Source organism: Equus asinus, chromosome 16 (assembly GCF_041296235.1).
Source record: "Equus asinus isolate D_3611 breed Donkey chromosome 16, EquAss-T2T_v2, whole genome shotgun sequence".
Classification (NCBI taxonomy): domain Eukaryota; kingdom Metazoa; phylum Chordata; class Mammalia; order Perissodactyla; family Equidae; genus Equus; species Equus asinus.
In genome coordinates, this window is record NC_091805.1 from 1,428,242 (window position 1) to 1,443,045 (window position 14,804).

The window sequence follows — 14,804 nt, forward strand, 5'->3', positions numbered from 1 at the left end:
TCCTCTTGGATTCCAGGGCTCTGTACATCGGATCTTTCCATTCCTAAGATGCCGGCACACACCTAATTACATCAACAGATGGTGTTGCCCATAGCAAAGCTTTCTGAGGAGACCACCCCAACTCCTGTTTCCATGGTTAGGACAGCAACATTAAAAGATAAAAGATTGTTACTCTGCAAAAATTTCTTTTTTATTTGACTTCGATGGGCGATTTTTTCTCTGGTGATAAATTCACAATATCAGGGCTCTGGAAGACCTTTATCGTAGTCTTCTGCACATGTAGAGTTCCACTAGATCCATGCTGTTGACTCGCAAGTATTTCAGATGGTGTCCTCTCTTTGCTGCACCAATCTAACTGCCTACTGTCCAATTAAATTAACTCAGACCCATCACTTAATTAGGCCTACTTTATGCCAAGTATATTTCATCTTGATTGTCAAATGTAAGATCTAAAACTGACTTTATCAGAGTCCTGCTTCTCAAAAAAACAAAACAGAATAAATGGACTTTTCTCAGTTTCACCACCAATATCCCTTTTATCAAGTTCAAAACCTAGAATCATCTTTGCCCTTGAGTTTTCTCCTCGTCCTTCATTAATCCCTTTTTCTTGTCAGGAAGCAACTGATATTTTTAAGGGTTCATTTTTTATCCTGTATCTTCACACTATTTCAGGTATTCATCCTTCCCTATGCACCTTGCTATAGTGGCTGCTTCCTTCCTCTTTCTGATTCTACGCCCTGTCCCAAACTTTGTCAATCCATTTTTCACACTGCTTCCAGATTAATCTCTTGTTAAAAAAAACCCAACCTAGATCATATTCAAAATCCTGTTTAACCTCCTTGGTATGTATCCAAAGGAGTTGAAAACTTATGTTGACAGAAAACCCTACACACAGATGTTTATAGCAGCTGTATTCACTATGGCCAAAACTTGGAAGCAACCAAGACGTCCTTCAGGAGGTGGATGGATAAATAAACTGTGGTATCCAGACAATGGAATATTACTCAGTGCTGAAAGAAATGAGCTATCAAGCCATGAGAAGACATGGAGGAAACTTAAGTGCATGTTACAAAGTAAAAGAAGCCAATCTGAAAAGACTACACACTGTATGATGCCAACTGTATGACATTCTGGAAAAGGCAAACTATGAAGACGGGAAAAAGATCAGTGGTTACCAGGAATTGGGGCCTGAGGGGATGGGGGATGAGTAGGCAGAGCCCAGAGGATTTTTAGGGCAGTGAAAATACTTTGTATGATACTCTAATGGTGAATACACATCATTATGTTTGCCCAAACCCACAGAATGTGCAACACCAAGAGTGAACCCTAATGTACACTGTGCACTTTGGGTGATTACGACGTGTCAGTGTAGGTTCATCAGTTGTAACAGATGTCCCACTTTGGTGGGGGATGTTGATAACGGGGAAGTCTGTGCATGTGGGGGAACGGGGTAAGTGGGAAATTTATGCACCTTCCTCTCAATCTTGCTGTGAACCTAAAACTGCTCTAAAATAAGTATTTTAAAAAATAAACCCCAGGGCCCAGCCTGGTGGCGCAGCAGTTAAGTTTGTGCATTCTGTTTTGGTGGCCCGAGGTTCACCAGTTTGGATGCCGGGTGTAGTCTTAGGCACCACTTGTCAAGCCATGCTGTGGCAGGTGTCCCACATATAAAGTAGAGGAAGATGGGCACGGATGTTAGCTCAGGGCCAGTCTTCCTCAGCAAAAAAGAGGAGCATTGGCAGCAGATGTTAGCTCAGAGCTAATCTTCCTCAAAAAATTAAATTAAATTTAAAAATTAAAAAAATAAACACCAATCATTAAATGTTAAAAAAAATCCTACTCAGACATTTTCAGTGGTTCTTTAATTTCTCAGAGGTGAAGGATAAAGCCTCAGAACCTAGTGTTCTCTGTGGTATTCTCAGGCCTCTACCATCTGCCCTGGCTTCACCTTAGTTACTGCTGCTCTTGGCTGTCCCCTTGCTGTCACCAGTAACTGTCACACTCTTTCCCATCTATGTGCTGCTTCATTTATTGAGGACTTTCTCTGTGCCAGGTCTATGCAATACCTGTACTCCTTCATTTTACCTTCAAATCTGCCATATGAAGTGAGCACTGTTCCCACAATTTCAAGAACGAGAATTACAAGGGTTCAGTCACTTGCCAAAGTCACATATTTTAGGAAACAGTGGAGTCAGGATTCAAGCTCAGATCTTCTGATTTCAGAGATGTGTTCTTAAAAATTGCGTTCAGCTTCATTATTCTATGAATAAGGCAGTCTTGAGGGTTCTCAGAGGTAAACATTTTCAGAATAAACTCATTAAAAAATGTATTGAATAAATTAAAAAAATTTTAAATTCCAGGTAAGAGCCAAAGGGAAGCACACAGGAAATTAACACAATGATGTGGAGAAAATCAGATGAAATGTGGTGGAGAGAGGGGTCTGGGGTGGAAGCTGCTGGCCAGAAGGAAGATTTGAGTCTAGCCCAGGAGGAAGGGCTGGCCTTACAGGACGTTCCGGGCACAGGGAAGGGGATGGTGACCAACGGACAGTTTTGTTTGGTGACTCCTAGGACATGGAGCTGACCTGTCTGGCCAGAGTAAGATCCCGGAAAGGTGAAGTGGGAGATGAGTCAGCAAAGAGGGGCCAGTGTAGAGGCCTTGAATACTAAGGAAAGGAGTTTGAACTGTGTTTCACACTCAACCGAAATCACACTATTTTTTGAGAAAGAGGGGACTATTCCCTTCTCACAACCATCATCAGATGTTAGAGTAAGAAGAGACCCAATGTTTGCAGGTGATGCTTTGAGATCATTGACTTCCACCTGTGTGCTGCCTCCCGACTCAGGAAGCATTTCCTTCTCCATTTGAGCTTAAGCAAAGCCCATACACGTGTTAAGAACTAAGTCCTAACAAATGCTTACAACAAACATAATCTCTTTATTTTCTGAAAGTTCTGGCTTTATTCTAGTTGGTAATTTGTCGTGTGTATTTCCATCAACAGTTTGTTAGTTCCTGAGAAGCACGACCTTGCTGAAATTGTGCATCTTTTTATGGGCCTAACAAGTATTTCCTTTAAAACAAGCAAACCAACAATAACACTATGAGTGCCACGTGCATGATCTTACAACTGATGTCACAGTGCTTAACAAACACCACATTTATTCAAAGAGTACATACATGAAGATTGATTCTCTTTATCGTTAACGTGTGGACGTATTAGACAAAGTAAGCCAGCCGCCTGTCATCAAAATTCTCGAGTTAGTTACATTAATGAGAGTGGAATGATGCCATTGTCGTTGTCACACATATCCTTCTCAAAGTCAAGTTATGATACCAAGGATAAGAATGTTAAAATGTGGAGTGAAGTCAATGCTGGATCTAGAGACAGGAGACCCCGTGTGGGTACCAAACTCTGGGCCAAGCCCTTGAGCTGCCAGGGGAGCGCTTTCTTCAGAGGGCATGAGGTCGTGCACCAGCGGCCGGGCACGGTGAGGCCACTACAGCTGGATCCTCTTTCCTCTGCTCAGCGAGAAGAGAAGAAACAACCCCGGCGTTACATTTCTGAGAACTCCGCGTGGGGCCGCGGGTAGAGCGAACCCGTGGGAGGGATCGACGACGCGCCCTCGCTTGCCCTCCAGGCCTGGCGCGGGCACACCTGTACAGCCGGCGCCCCTCCACCTGGCGCCTCACCTGGACACCTTTCCAGCCCCGCAGCCCGCCTCCACCTGCGTGGCCACAGGAGCCGAGCGCCCGCTCCGCCCCACCCGGCGGAGGGAGGAGGAGGGCACGGAGGCGGGGGGAGGCGAGAGGGACGGGGAGGGGGAGGGGATGAAGGGGACGGGGAGGGGCAAGGGACGGGGGAGGGGGGAGGAGAGAGGAGACGGAGGGGAGGGCAAAAGGGGGAGGGGGGGAGAGGGGGGTGGAGAGGGGGCGGGGCGGGGGGAGCGAGGGGAGGGCCTCAGGTGAGGCGGCGGCCGGGCACTTCCGCCCAGGTGACGAGGCGGACGCCGCCCCGGGAGCAGGTACGGCGGCATCGAGCCGGGCGCCGGGGAGGGGAGGGGAGGGGAGGGCAGGGGGCTCGGGGGCGCGGGCGCCGGCTGGACCTCGGGGCCAGGCTCGGCCCACATCCGCCCGCGAGTCCGCACAGGTCGGGCCTGGCCGCCCGGAGCCGGGGACGGGAGGCGCTGGCCGCCTCGGGCCGGCGGTCCCGGGGGTCGCAGGGGTCACGGCGGGCACGGGGGTCTCGGCGGGCCCGGTGGGCACGGGGGTCACGACGGGCACGGCAGCACGTTGGTCTCGGGTCGTCCGGCCCGGCCGGAGCCTCGGGGTGGGCCCCGCGCAGGGCTCCCCGGCTCGGCGCCCCCAGGTTCCCCGCCGCGCCCACCTGCAGGCCGCGTGGCGCCTGGCCGGGCTCGCTGCCCGCGCGCGGGGTCGGCCTCGCCCGGTGCCCCGAGGGTGGCCCCGGGTCGCGCGACAGGCCGGGGCCTCCCGGGGAGGGGCCGCCCCGAGAGCAGAAGCAGCAACCTCAGTCCAGCCGGACGGAGACGCCCCTCCCGGACTGTCCAGGCTGCTCCTGCGGCCGCTCGCTGGCACCCACCTTTGTTGGGGGACCGCTGGGGAGGAGGGGGCTGACGCTCAGATCGGTTCGTTCCGCAGCCTCAGAAAAGTAGGGTGAGATCCTGACTTTTAGCTAAAATGAGCTTGATGTTTCTAGGCCCCTAACGGCCTTTATAAGGGCCGTTAAAAATTTAAAATAATTAGAAAGTTAATAAATGTCAGAGCTGGAAGGAACTTTATGGAGAAAATTTATAAACTAAGTTCTGAAGAGATTTGCCCTTGCTAATTGAGATCCTGTTAGTGACCATGTCAAATAAGCGTGGCATCAGAATAGTTTTGTTTCAAGTTGGAAAGAAATTGTATGAAGCCCTCATCTGTGTTTAGAGATGCCTTGGTAAGTTCTTGTATTTATTAATATTTTATAACTATAAAGCTAACATATATTCGTTGTAGAAAAACTGGAGAGAATTTTCAGGAAAGGAACTAAAAGCATGCACAGACCCACCTACTGTTGAAAATAACCACAAATAAAATTGGGGTATGATGTCTTTCAGTCAGTGTTCTTAACAAGGAAAATCGGTATACTGCCCCATAGTGGACTCACCTTTAGAACTCTGTGATTCTGAGACAGTGGCTCAGCGTTAGTAATCCTTGTAATTGCATTTTTACTTAAACGCATTAATAATTATCCTTAAGCTAAACAATCAAGCAGTGTGGGTTTACTTGCTTTGTTAAAGTTTACCCAAAAAAACATCAGGTTGGGGAAGCCAAAATGGAGTTTCGTTTGTTTGCTACTTAAGACTTCGCTCACCTTGGGAGAAGAGCAAATTTTTTGAGAAACAGGACTATTCCACCTTAGTATTTGAGAGTGCTTGACCGTTACTATGTTTTTTTTGTGTTCAGATGTGTAGATTTGGAAACCCTTATTGAAGCCCTCATTGTAAGTTGTGGTGCAATTGGGGAGAAATTTAGAGCCTGTCCATACCCCTCCTCTAGTCATCGTTTGGGGCCCTGCTGAGATGTCAAGCCCACTTAATTTTGTGTCTGCACAAGTGTGCAGTCTGGAGTTTGGAGATGTGGAACTGGGCCCACTCACCGTATAAGTCCATCTTGGCGAGTCACTTGACTCTGGCCCGCTGTTTTCCCATTTGTAAACGATCCACCTCCCTGAGCTTTGGGGAAGTTACGAAATGATGTTTAAGAATGTCTCTTGTAAACTGTAACCCATCATTCTCCCACTTTTTGCTCCTCTGTGATGTTTAACAATGGTAAAATTATGGAGTTGTGCTATTTTTATTGGGTAGAACTCAAGTTTGTGAGTGTTCTCACTCTGATAGTTACTTGGATGAAAGGCTTAGAGACCGAATTAGCTAATGAACAAAGTCTTTGTTAAAACAATGTGCAGGGATCTTTCTGAAAAGTCATAGGTTAAAACTGCACTGTCAGCGTGGCCAGCCACTGGCACCTGTCACTTCTGGGCACTTGAAATAGGGCTAGATGGAATTGAGATGTGCTGTGAGTGTAGGATACACGTCAGATTTTGAGGATTTACTGTAAAAACAAAGTCTAAAAAACCTCGTTAGGGGCCGGCCCCGTGGCTGAATGGTTAAGTTCGTGTGCTCCACTGCGGCGGCCCAGGGTTCGGATCCTGGGCGCGGACATGGCACCGCTTGTCAGGCCACGTTGAGGTGGCGTCCCACATGCCACAACTAGAAGGACCTGCAACTAAGATGTACAACTATGTACCAGGGGGGATTTGGGGACAAAAAGCAGAAAAAAAAACACAGATTGGCCATAGTTGTTAGCTCAGGTGCCAATCTTTAAAAAAAAAAAAATTAAAAAAAACCCTCATTAATTTTTTGTATTTTTTTACATATTGAAATGATAATTTGTATATATTGGGTTAAGTAAAATATATTAAAAGTAATTTTACTTTTTTTTTTAACCTTTTTCATGTGGCTACTAAAAAAATTAAAAGCTTACATATGTGGCTCACATTATATTTCTGTTGAACACAAGTGGGTTAGGATTCAGTATGGGTATGTTTATCCTTAAGAGGGTTCAGTTTACTGGAGCACTTACATTCCCATTTATGACCTGATTCTTTTAACTCCCAAGTTACAGGCTTCCCCACATCCCTCTCCTTTGTATTCATTGCATTGCTGAAAGTTTTTTTTTTGCAGTCTTCTGAGAAATCGCTATTATTGATTACACAGCAAATCGCAGCTAAAATAATTTAATTGTTCGCTTTTTTGAAACCCCGAAAATATCTTCAATAATTTTGATTGAAAAGAGATAATAATAATAGTTGCTACCATTTATTGAATGTGCACCTTGTGTCAGGCCGAATGCTTTATCTTATGTAGTCCTTTCAGCTGTAAAGATTTAGTAATTTTTATTAACTCTATTTTACAAATGAGGAAGCTGAGGTGTAGGGAGATTTAAAGAAGGGGCCACAAGAACGCAGAGCTGGTCCTGGGACTAGAACTCAGCCAGGTCTCTGATTGAAAGCTCATAGGCTGTTGATTGTCCCATGTTTCAAGAATTGGTTATTGAATCCCCTGGAAAAAGCCGATTATTGAAGTAGATGTTTAGTTCCAATCCTGTTTTTGTGTTAGTGACTAATAGGAAACAACCACATGCTGTCAGCAGGAGACTGGTGAGTCAGTCGAGGATTCCAACAGTGGAATCCTGTTGAGGTTGCAGTGACGGAAGATGAGCTGTGTGTGTCCTCCTGCCGAAATCTTAAACATGTAAAGTTGAGCTAAAACGTATTGCTGGAGGGTAAATATACAGTATGATTACCGTTTATATAAAGACCTGACAAAGAATAATATTGTGAACGAAGATAGTGTGTGTTTTAAGAGATTAGGATTGGAATTCTGTCTGCATTGATTGCATGCGTTGTGAAGCTGTCTTGTGGTTAGAAGAGGTTGGTAAATCTCTGTGAGATAAGCATCCTCCAGTGTGGGTCTTTCTCTTAAAGGAAACTAAACCAAAGCCCTGCCCTTTGCTTTGGCGCTCTGCACACCTCGCCTGGCTGGTGGAAAGCTCTGGGGGCCCAGGTCGCAGCCCTGGGGCAGACCAGTTTCCTTAGTTCAGCTCCTAATTGATGGGCGTGGCTTTGGTAATAGGGCCAGGGTAGGGCTGCCTTGAGAAACGCCGTTCTCCTTGGGGTTATTTTCTGAAGCTTCTTCTAATGAAGCTCCAGGACAGAGTGTGGTAAGAGGGGGGGATGCACTAAGTGGATGTTGAGGGTCAGGTTGACAAACATTCCCTCTCCACTGAAAATCAGAAATATCAGACTCTCATTTTTAAAGTCAAGTCGTTAACACTTGACCGTCTCTCACCCCAAAGTGACATTAACTCCCTTGAATGACATCTATATTGTCTTCCCTGTTATTACCTCTTTCAAAGCCCTTTCCCCCTTGTGTTTTGAAATTGTGGGAAGTTTTCTGCATTTGCAAAATGGAGACGATAATACATTGTTAAGAAGATAAGTGGGATGTTTATACAGAAAGACTTTGCGTTATACATGGTAGGCACCAAAAACCAGTTACTTGACTTGGTGACAGAGAACATGGCTTTTGGGAAAAGACCAGGAGGAGGAAGGGGGTGAGCATTGGTGGGGAGAGTGTTCAAAGCCTGGTTTGGCCTATTTCACAGTTTGCTAGGATTGTTTTGAATATCCCAAGCCTGCCAAAAACAGCTCGACTGTATTTCTGGAGAGACGTTCAGGTGCACAGTCTGCAGCGTGGGGAGAACTGAACAGAGAATTTGAGGTGGGAACTGCCCGTAGTGAAGAGTGTGAATGCCTGGGTCTTTTCAGTGAGGGACTGGCTGTGCCATCAGAGATCTTATAAGTGTGAAAATTGTCCAGATTTGGTTTTTTGTCCATCATTGGAGAAAACTGCCTCCAACAGGAGTACAAAAGCATGCCATTAAACAATTTAACTTTGTTCAGACACAGTGGCCAAGTTACAGGCAGAATATTCATGGGCATTGACTGACTTTGAATAGTTCAATGAGAAAATTAGTATTTAGCCAGCTGAATTATTCTGAACTGACTCAATTTTCAGTTCTGATTCTGAGTTTACCACGGTATCTTTCAGCTTCCATTTTAACATGTCTGGTATGTCCGGCATTTATTGGACTTAAACATGGTCTATGCCTTAGGTATATGGTCCCAAAATATCAGGATTGTTCTGGAATTTATGTATCTGTTTCCCAGATTCCATGGATCTTGTATTTTGGCAGTAGCCAAAAATAGAGTATTTTTTACATCTGAGGGGTTTGGAAAAGGCTTGTCATTTGGTGGGGGACACGAGGCTAGGTCACCTGTCTTGAATCTGCATTAGCACGGCAGCAGGTGTGTTTATTTGCAGTCTGAGTGAAGAGCTGTTGTTCCTGTTTGTTTTCCATTTAATCAGTCCTTCATAAATGCCGAACTTTGAGGTCAAAGGCATGGTAATTAGACACAACCTGAGCTTTGCACTCCACAGGAAGTAATGGAAACCGAAAGTTGTTCCTGGACTTCAGTGTGACTTCGTTAATAGTTAATAGCTCTCACATGGTTCAGATTCCCTGGTTCCCTCGAGCCCTGGGGAATCCCATGGAGGAGTTCCGTGGGTCTGATTGTGATCTGCCCAGTTCACACCTGCAGTCCGAGACAGATTGCCACTGACCTTTTTCTCCCAAATTTTCAAGATAAGTGTAAGTCTCCTTATCTTGCATAAGTGTCAGCTGCATACGTGTAAGATATCTTAAGTTCAAGATAGGAGTATCAGATGTCTTGGGGAGTTACATTCTTGTGTGCTCCTGGGAGTCTGAAAAGTTCATTTCTTAGGGTCCTTAATTCACCTATATTCTTGAACTGAGGTCGATAAATCTTTTGAATAAGTTTCTTCCAGCGAGAAATTTAAATTTATGTCTCTGCAGCACCTTTTTTTCAAATATTCCATTAATTGGTGATGGCTAAGGGCATGGATATTTTAACCACAATATTATAATAATTTCCTTCAGTCAAATCCTACGGTGAACCAGATGTGAAAAATTCATGTCACAGGCCCTCCTGATCCGTGCTGGGGTGGAAGCTGCTGAGCACAACGGGCTCCGGTCCTCGGGGCTGTGTGGCGACAAGGACAGCGGCACACTGGCTGTGTGATGTTAGGCTGGGACTGATTGCAGGTGGCCCAGTGACCCAGCTTTACCATGTTTACGCAAACTTGAAATGCCCTGCTCTAAGCCCTGGTAGTTTCTTAGCCTAGCCGGTAGGTCAGAGTCGTTTGCCTGAAGACTCCTCCCACCGTAAAGCGAGTGAGACAGGTTCACTACCACCCGCGGGGTGCCGGCTGGGTGTTCCGCTGTGGACTTGTGCATTTCTTCCTCTGTCCTCCTGTACTCTCAGGGCGTCAGGCCCTTCCCTGGATGTCACCACACACCGTGGAACCGTAGTAAATTTCCAGGCCTGCTTTTGGACATAGTCTAGCCTTTATTAAACCCGGGGGGAACTTGGTGAGAATGCAGGTTCTCTGGGCTCACTTGAGACCTACAGAATCAGAAAGTCCGGGCTGGCCCAGCCATTCATGCTGGCACAAGCCCTTCGTGGTGATCCTGGTGCATGCTAAAACAGGAGAACCGCTGACCTAGGGCAGCCCTGTCTGTCCCGATGCAGACCCTTCTGCGAGTGAAATGGAGCTCTGTCAGCTGTGATGCTGGGCAGTCGGACTCTCTAGGCCAGTGAGGACGCACGGTCACTCTTCTTCACAGCCTTCTCGCCTCCTGGGAGAGATTCTGCTGTGCTGCCCCGGCAGAGGCGGGGTTGGTCACCTCCCTTCACAGTTCTGGCCTGGGGAACACACTCCGCCAGTGCTGCACTGCCGTATGGACAGTCACCCTGTGTGTTGTCCTCATTCTTGCTCTCTCCTGAGGCCATCTGAGCCATTCTCTTTCTGTCCCGTCTATTCTTTGAGTTATAAGATTAATATACGCTTTTTGAATAAAGTTCAAACTGAAATCTGTATGGTAAAAGTCTAATTTGTTATCGCCCCGTCCTCACTTCTCCTTTCTAGAAGTAATCACTATTACTGAATTACTATCATCTTCCTAAATCTAGAAACCTACACACACACAAATGTGTATATTTTTTTCTTAACAAAAGGAGAAAATAATGCACACGTCCTGAAACTTGCTGTTTTCCCTAATCAGTATTGTACATTAGGTCACGTCCCCGGGGCAATTGTCACAGCGACTCGTGTGAGTGACCGTCTTAGCCGGCCCAGCCCTTGCTCATGACCCAGGGCTTCCAGGCAGGCGTGGGTACAGGCCAGGCGCAGACAGTCCTTGCTGGAGGAGTCCCCAGCCGCTGGGCACAGCTTCCAAAGAACATCACTTTCTTCCATATCAGGACATTATCAACACGCTTAAAATACATCGTTACATATAGACTGACATTGTCATTTATAAATGTGTTTCTGGCAGACTTTTACTGCAATTTTTAATTTGTTTGCAGGAGTAAAATTAAACCTTGGGACACATCTTTTTAAATGTTTTGGGTTGCCAGACAAGTTCTGAACAATATGTACAGAAACTTTTTCCTCAAAAGAAGCCTTTTCTGTTTGGGGGATCCCTAGTTTTATCGTCTACTAGTTACACAAATAGAGAATGTCAGTGTGATTACCTCCCATCTTCCATCCAGCCATGCCCCTGACTCCGTACTTTCTCAGATTACTTACAAAAAGCAGTTAAGACAGATGAGATCTTTCCTGACATTTTAAAATGAGGGACTCTGTTATCTGTTAAAAACCTTTGGCGTCCTTTGCAAGGGGGTCGTATCAAGCTGGAGTCCTCGCTGCTCCCTGAGCCACAGGCTTGCTGGCGGCCTTCTCCCTCCCACGCCCGCTTCAGTCCGTTGAGCCCTGCTTCAGTACATTCATGACTGATCTCTCCTGATACTGTAACTTCTCCAGGAGTTTTGTTATTAAAAACAAGCATTAAGTATCCTCGTACACACATCTGTGTGCCCTTCACAGGTGCTTCTTTAGGACACACAGAAGCAGATATTCTGGGTAAAAGAGAAGGTAGATTGATAGATGTTGCTAAGTTGCTGTTCTAACAGATTGTGCCAATTTATATTCCCACCTGTTTTTCCATGACATCTAGAGTACAGGCCATTACTAATTTTTAAAAAATGCCAATCTCACACTAAAAAATAGCATCTCATAGTTTCAGCTGCTTTCTTTGATTTAGAGAGGTGGATGTATCAATGACCACAGAACTTCGCTTGTCAGTCCTTTTGGCCGAATGCTGCTGTCCAAGAGGACAGCTCGCTGTGCGTGCCCGTCGGTCCCTCAGTTACTGTCAGTGCGCGTCGTGAGGCCTGCACCAGCGCCATGTGGAGTGCTTCTGCGATGCTCCATCCAGCAGTTCTGTTGCTAGTTCTTGTTGGGTCTGGTGACCACTGGGTAGAATACGTGGACCTCAACGCCAGTGGCATCCCTCACTGGTTTTTAATACACTTTCTTACTTAATGACCTTGACTTAGAAGATAACGATCTCGTTCAGCAGCTGTATCCAGGGTCCACGTAAGAAAATTTGGGCTGTATGATACTGATATTTCTGTGGTTCAGCACAGCAGTATACTGCTAACAAAAACGACCACCGTGAAAGTGACATTTAGGTCATAGCAAAGGGTCTGCAAGCTTTTTGAGTTTCGATTACATTACGTTTTGGGCTAGTTGAAGCAAATCCCTGGAATTAGAAGCATTATCCCTGGGAAATACCGTTTTGGGTGGTTAACTTTGGAGATTCTCTCAGATGACTAGGAAGAGTCTGGGATCCTTTTTGGCAGCTTGCGGATTTTTTTTTTCCTAATGTCTCTAAAATCTTCTTGATCCCTTAATTTGGGTGTTCTTTCCCAGCCCAGGATCCTTTCTAAATCAACTTTATTAAAGTATAGTTTACACACAATAAAATGTACCAATTTAAAATATATAGCCCAGTGAATTTTGTCAAACATATACAGCTGTGTGAACAGTACCCCATTCAAAACATAGGACATTTCCATCCCCCCAGAAGGCTCCCTCACATCCCGTCCCGGTCAGCTCCTGCCCACCCTGCTCTGGTGGACTAACCTGTGACGAGACCGAACCTCATATGTGTGGGGTCCTACCGTTTGTATCCTTTTTGTCTGGTTTCTTTCCTCAGTATATTATTTTTGAGATTAATCCATGAGTGTCTATCAGTAAATTTTGCCCTTTTAATTTCTGAGTATTCTGTTATGTTTCATACCGTAATTTGTTTATCTGTTCATCTGTTATTAGACATTTTGGTTTTTCTCTTTTTGGGCTTTTATAAATAAAGATGCTGTGAAGATTTACAGATAGGTCTTTCGTGGGCGTATGTTTTCATTTCTCTCGGGTAAGTGTTAGGACTGGAAGTGCTGGGTCAAGTAGTAAGTTGTATTTTTAACTTAAGAAGAAACTGCCAAACAGCTTTCCAGAGTGTTTGTGCCGTTTTACGTTCCTGCTAGCAACGTGCGAGAGCTCTAGTTGCTGCACATCCGTGTCAACACTGAGTATCGTCTGCTGCTTTGCTGTATAGTTTTAGCCGTCCTCATGGGTGTGCGTGGCACCTCGTGGTTTTAATTTGAATTTCCTGAGTGAAGTCTTCTGATGAAGAATGTTCTTGAGGTTTTCTTTAATTTTGGTACATTTAATTTTTCTTTAATCATTCTATAGTCGTGTATACACTAATGGAAAGTCACCTGTTGTATTTTAAATTTTTCCTCTAGGTTTCTTTAAAAGTGCTTGAAGACAGTAATTCAAAATGCCTGAAAATCCTGCTACAGGTAGTCTGCATATATGCTTCTATCACTACATGAGTTAACAACTCAAAAACAGTATGAGATGGGGTTTAACTTGTGCTCTGATTGTCCTTCTCCAAACAAGACAAACTGCAGGTCCTGCAGGTTCTCGATCGCCTGAAAATGAAGTTGCAGGAGAAAGGCGACGCGTCGCAGAACGAGAAGCTGTCTGTGTTTTATGAGACGCTGAAGAGTCCTCTCTTCAACCAGATCCTCACGCTTCAGCAGTCCATCAAGCAGCTGAAGGGGCAGGTCAGTTACCCATCAGGGTCTACCGTTGATTTGTTCAAGCCAGCAAAGAAAGATGGGAGGAGACAGAGACAGACAAACTGTCTCTAAATACTCTGAATTCGTCAACGAGGCTGTCTTGGCCCTTGTGACCTGTGGGTGGCCTTGACATGGACAGTTTAAAAATGTTGATAATAAATTTTGTGTTTGGCTTTGGGATATGGTTTTTGTACTTAAGTTATTTAAATGTGTAAAGGTCAGATGCTTTGAGAATTCTCAACGTTTTCTTCAAAATTATAAAATAGTGTTTAGCTTAAATATATCTCCTTCGTGAAGTCTTTTTTTCTAGCAAGCACTGGACATGCCCTTGTAGCACATTGTTTATTCCTCTCAATAGTTATCAAATAACTATCAAATGTCGTGAGTGTTATGATTAGAAAGCCATTGGAAACGGTGTACCTGGTGTTATCGCTGTGTCCTCCACCACATAGAACATGTGCCTGGACTCCTGCAGGACTAAATGGTGGCTGTTGAACTACGGGACATGTGGCACCACTGCTTAGAGTGAGGTAGATTAGTCGTCTTAACTGTCCGGTTGGTTGCTGTGTTCTGGGGTCAGGGATGGCAGATTGATTTTAAATCATCTGATCTAGAAGCTGAGCTTGAATATTAGCTATCCTGTAGATAAATTTGGGGAGAATTTTAAATGTAATTGGAGATAACGTAGCAGAGTTGTTAAGTGAAAATTAAGAAAATTTGGGAAAAAATGTTTTACTGATAAAATGCCTGCCATAAATATTTAGTGAGTGATTTTTTTTATAACTAATTAAGGATTAAACTCTGCACATATGTCTGTTCCTAGATCAGAATTTATGCCATAATTTTATCACTCCCCATGTCGAAGGTTAGTTTTCTGTGGTGCCTGGTCATGGAATGAGTGCCACATTGCAACAGTGAATGCTACTGGAGGCAATGGAAATTGGAGAACATCACCCCAAATCTGTCACTCTTACTGGACTAAGAGTGGACTTAACCCACCACTCCATTATAATGACAGTCTTTTGTGTTTATGTAGTTTGCAGTTATGTGCATAATTGTATTTTGTCCACTCACTATAAACCCCTGTGATTTTTTCCTGTGGCTGTTTGTGTAGAGT

General features: G+C 45.0%; 1 protein-coding gene across 3 annotated transcripts in view; it reads left to right on the forward strand.

Moving 5' to 3' along the window:
* The first annotated feature begins 3,918 nt into the window (after positions 1–3,918).
* The window catches only part of PATJ (PATJ crumbs cell polarity complex component), a 309,336-nt gene continuing 298,450 nt past the window's right edge, over positions 3,919–14,804 (forward strand). For 2 of the 3 annotated variants that reach the window (XM_044749519.2, XM_044749521.2), the window contains exons 1-3: positions 3,919–4,022; positions 13,349–13,405; positions 13,506–13,672. In XM_044749519.2, the coding sequence (XP_044605454.2) occupies positions 13,384–13,405; positions 13,506–13,672 (189 nt within the window). In that variant the 5' untranslated portion in view covers positions 3,919–4,022; positions 13,349–13,383. Of the gene's footprint in view, positions 4,023–4,490; positions 4,952–13,348; positions 13,406–13,505; positions 13,673–14,804 lie in introns of those variants that run through there. The other variant, XM_014854688.3, reaches the window with a different exon arrangement.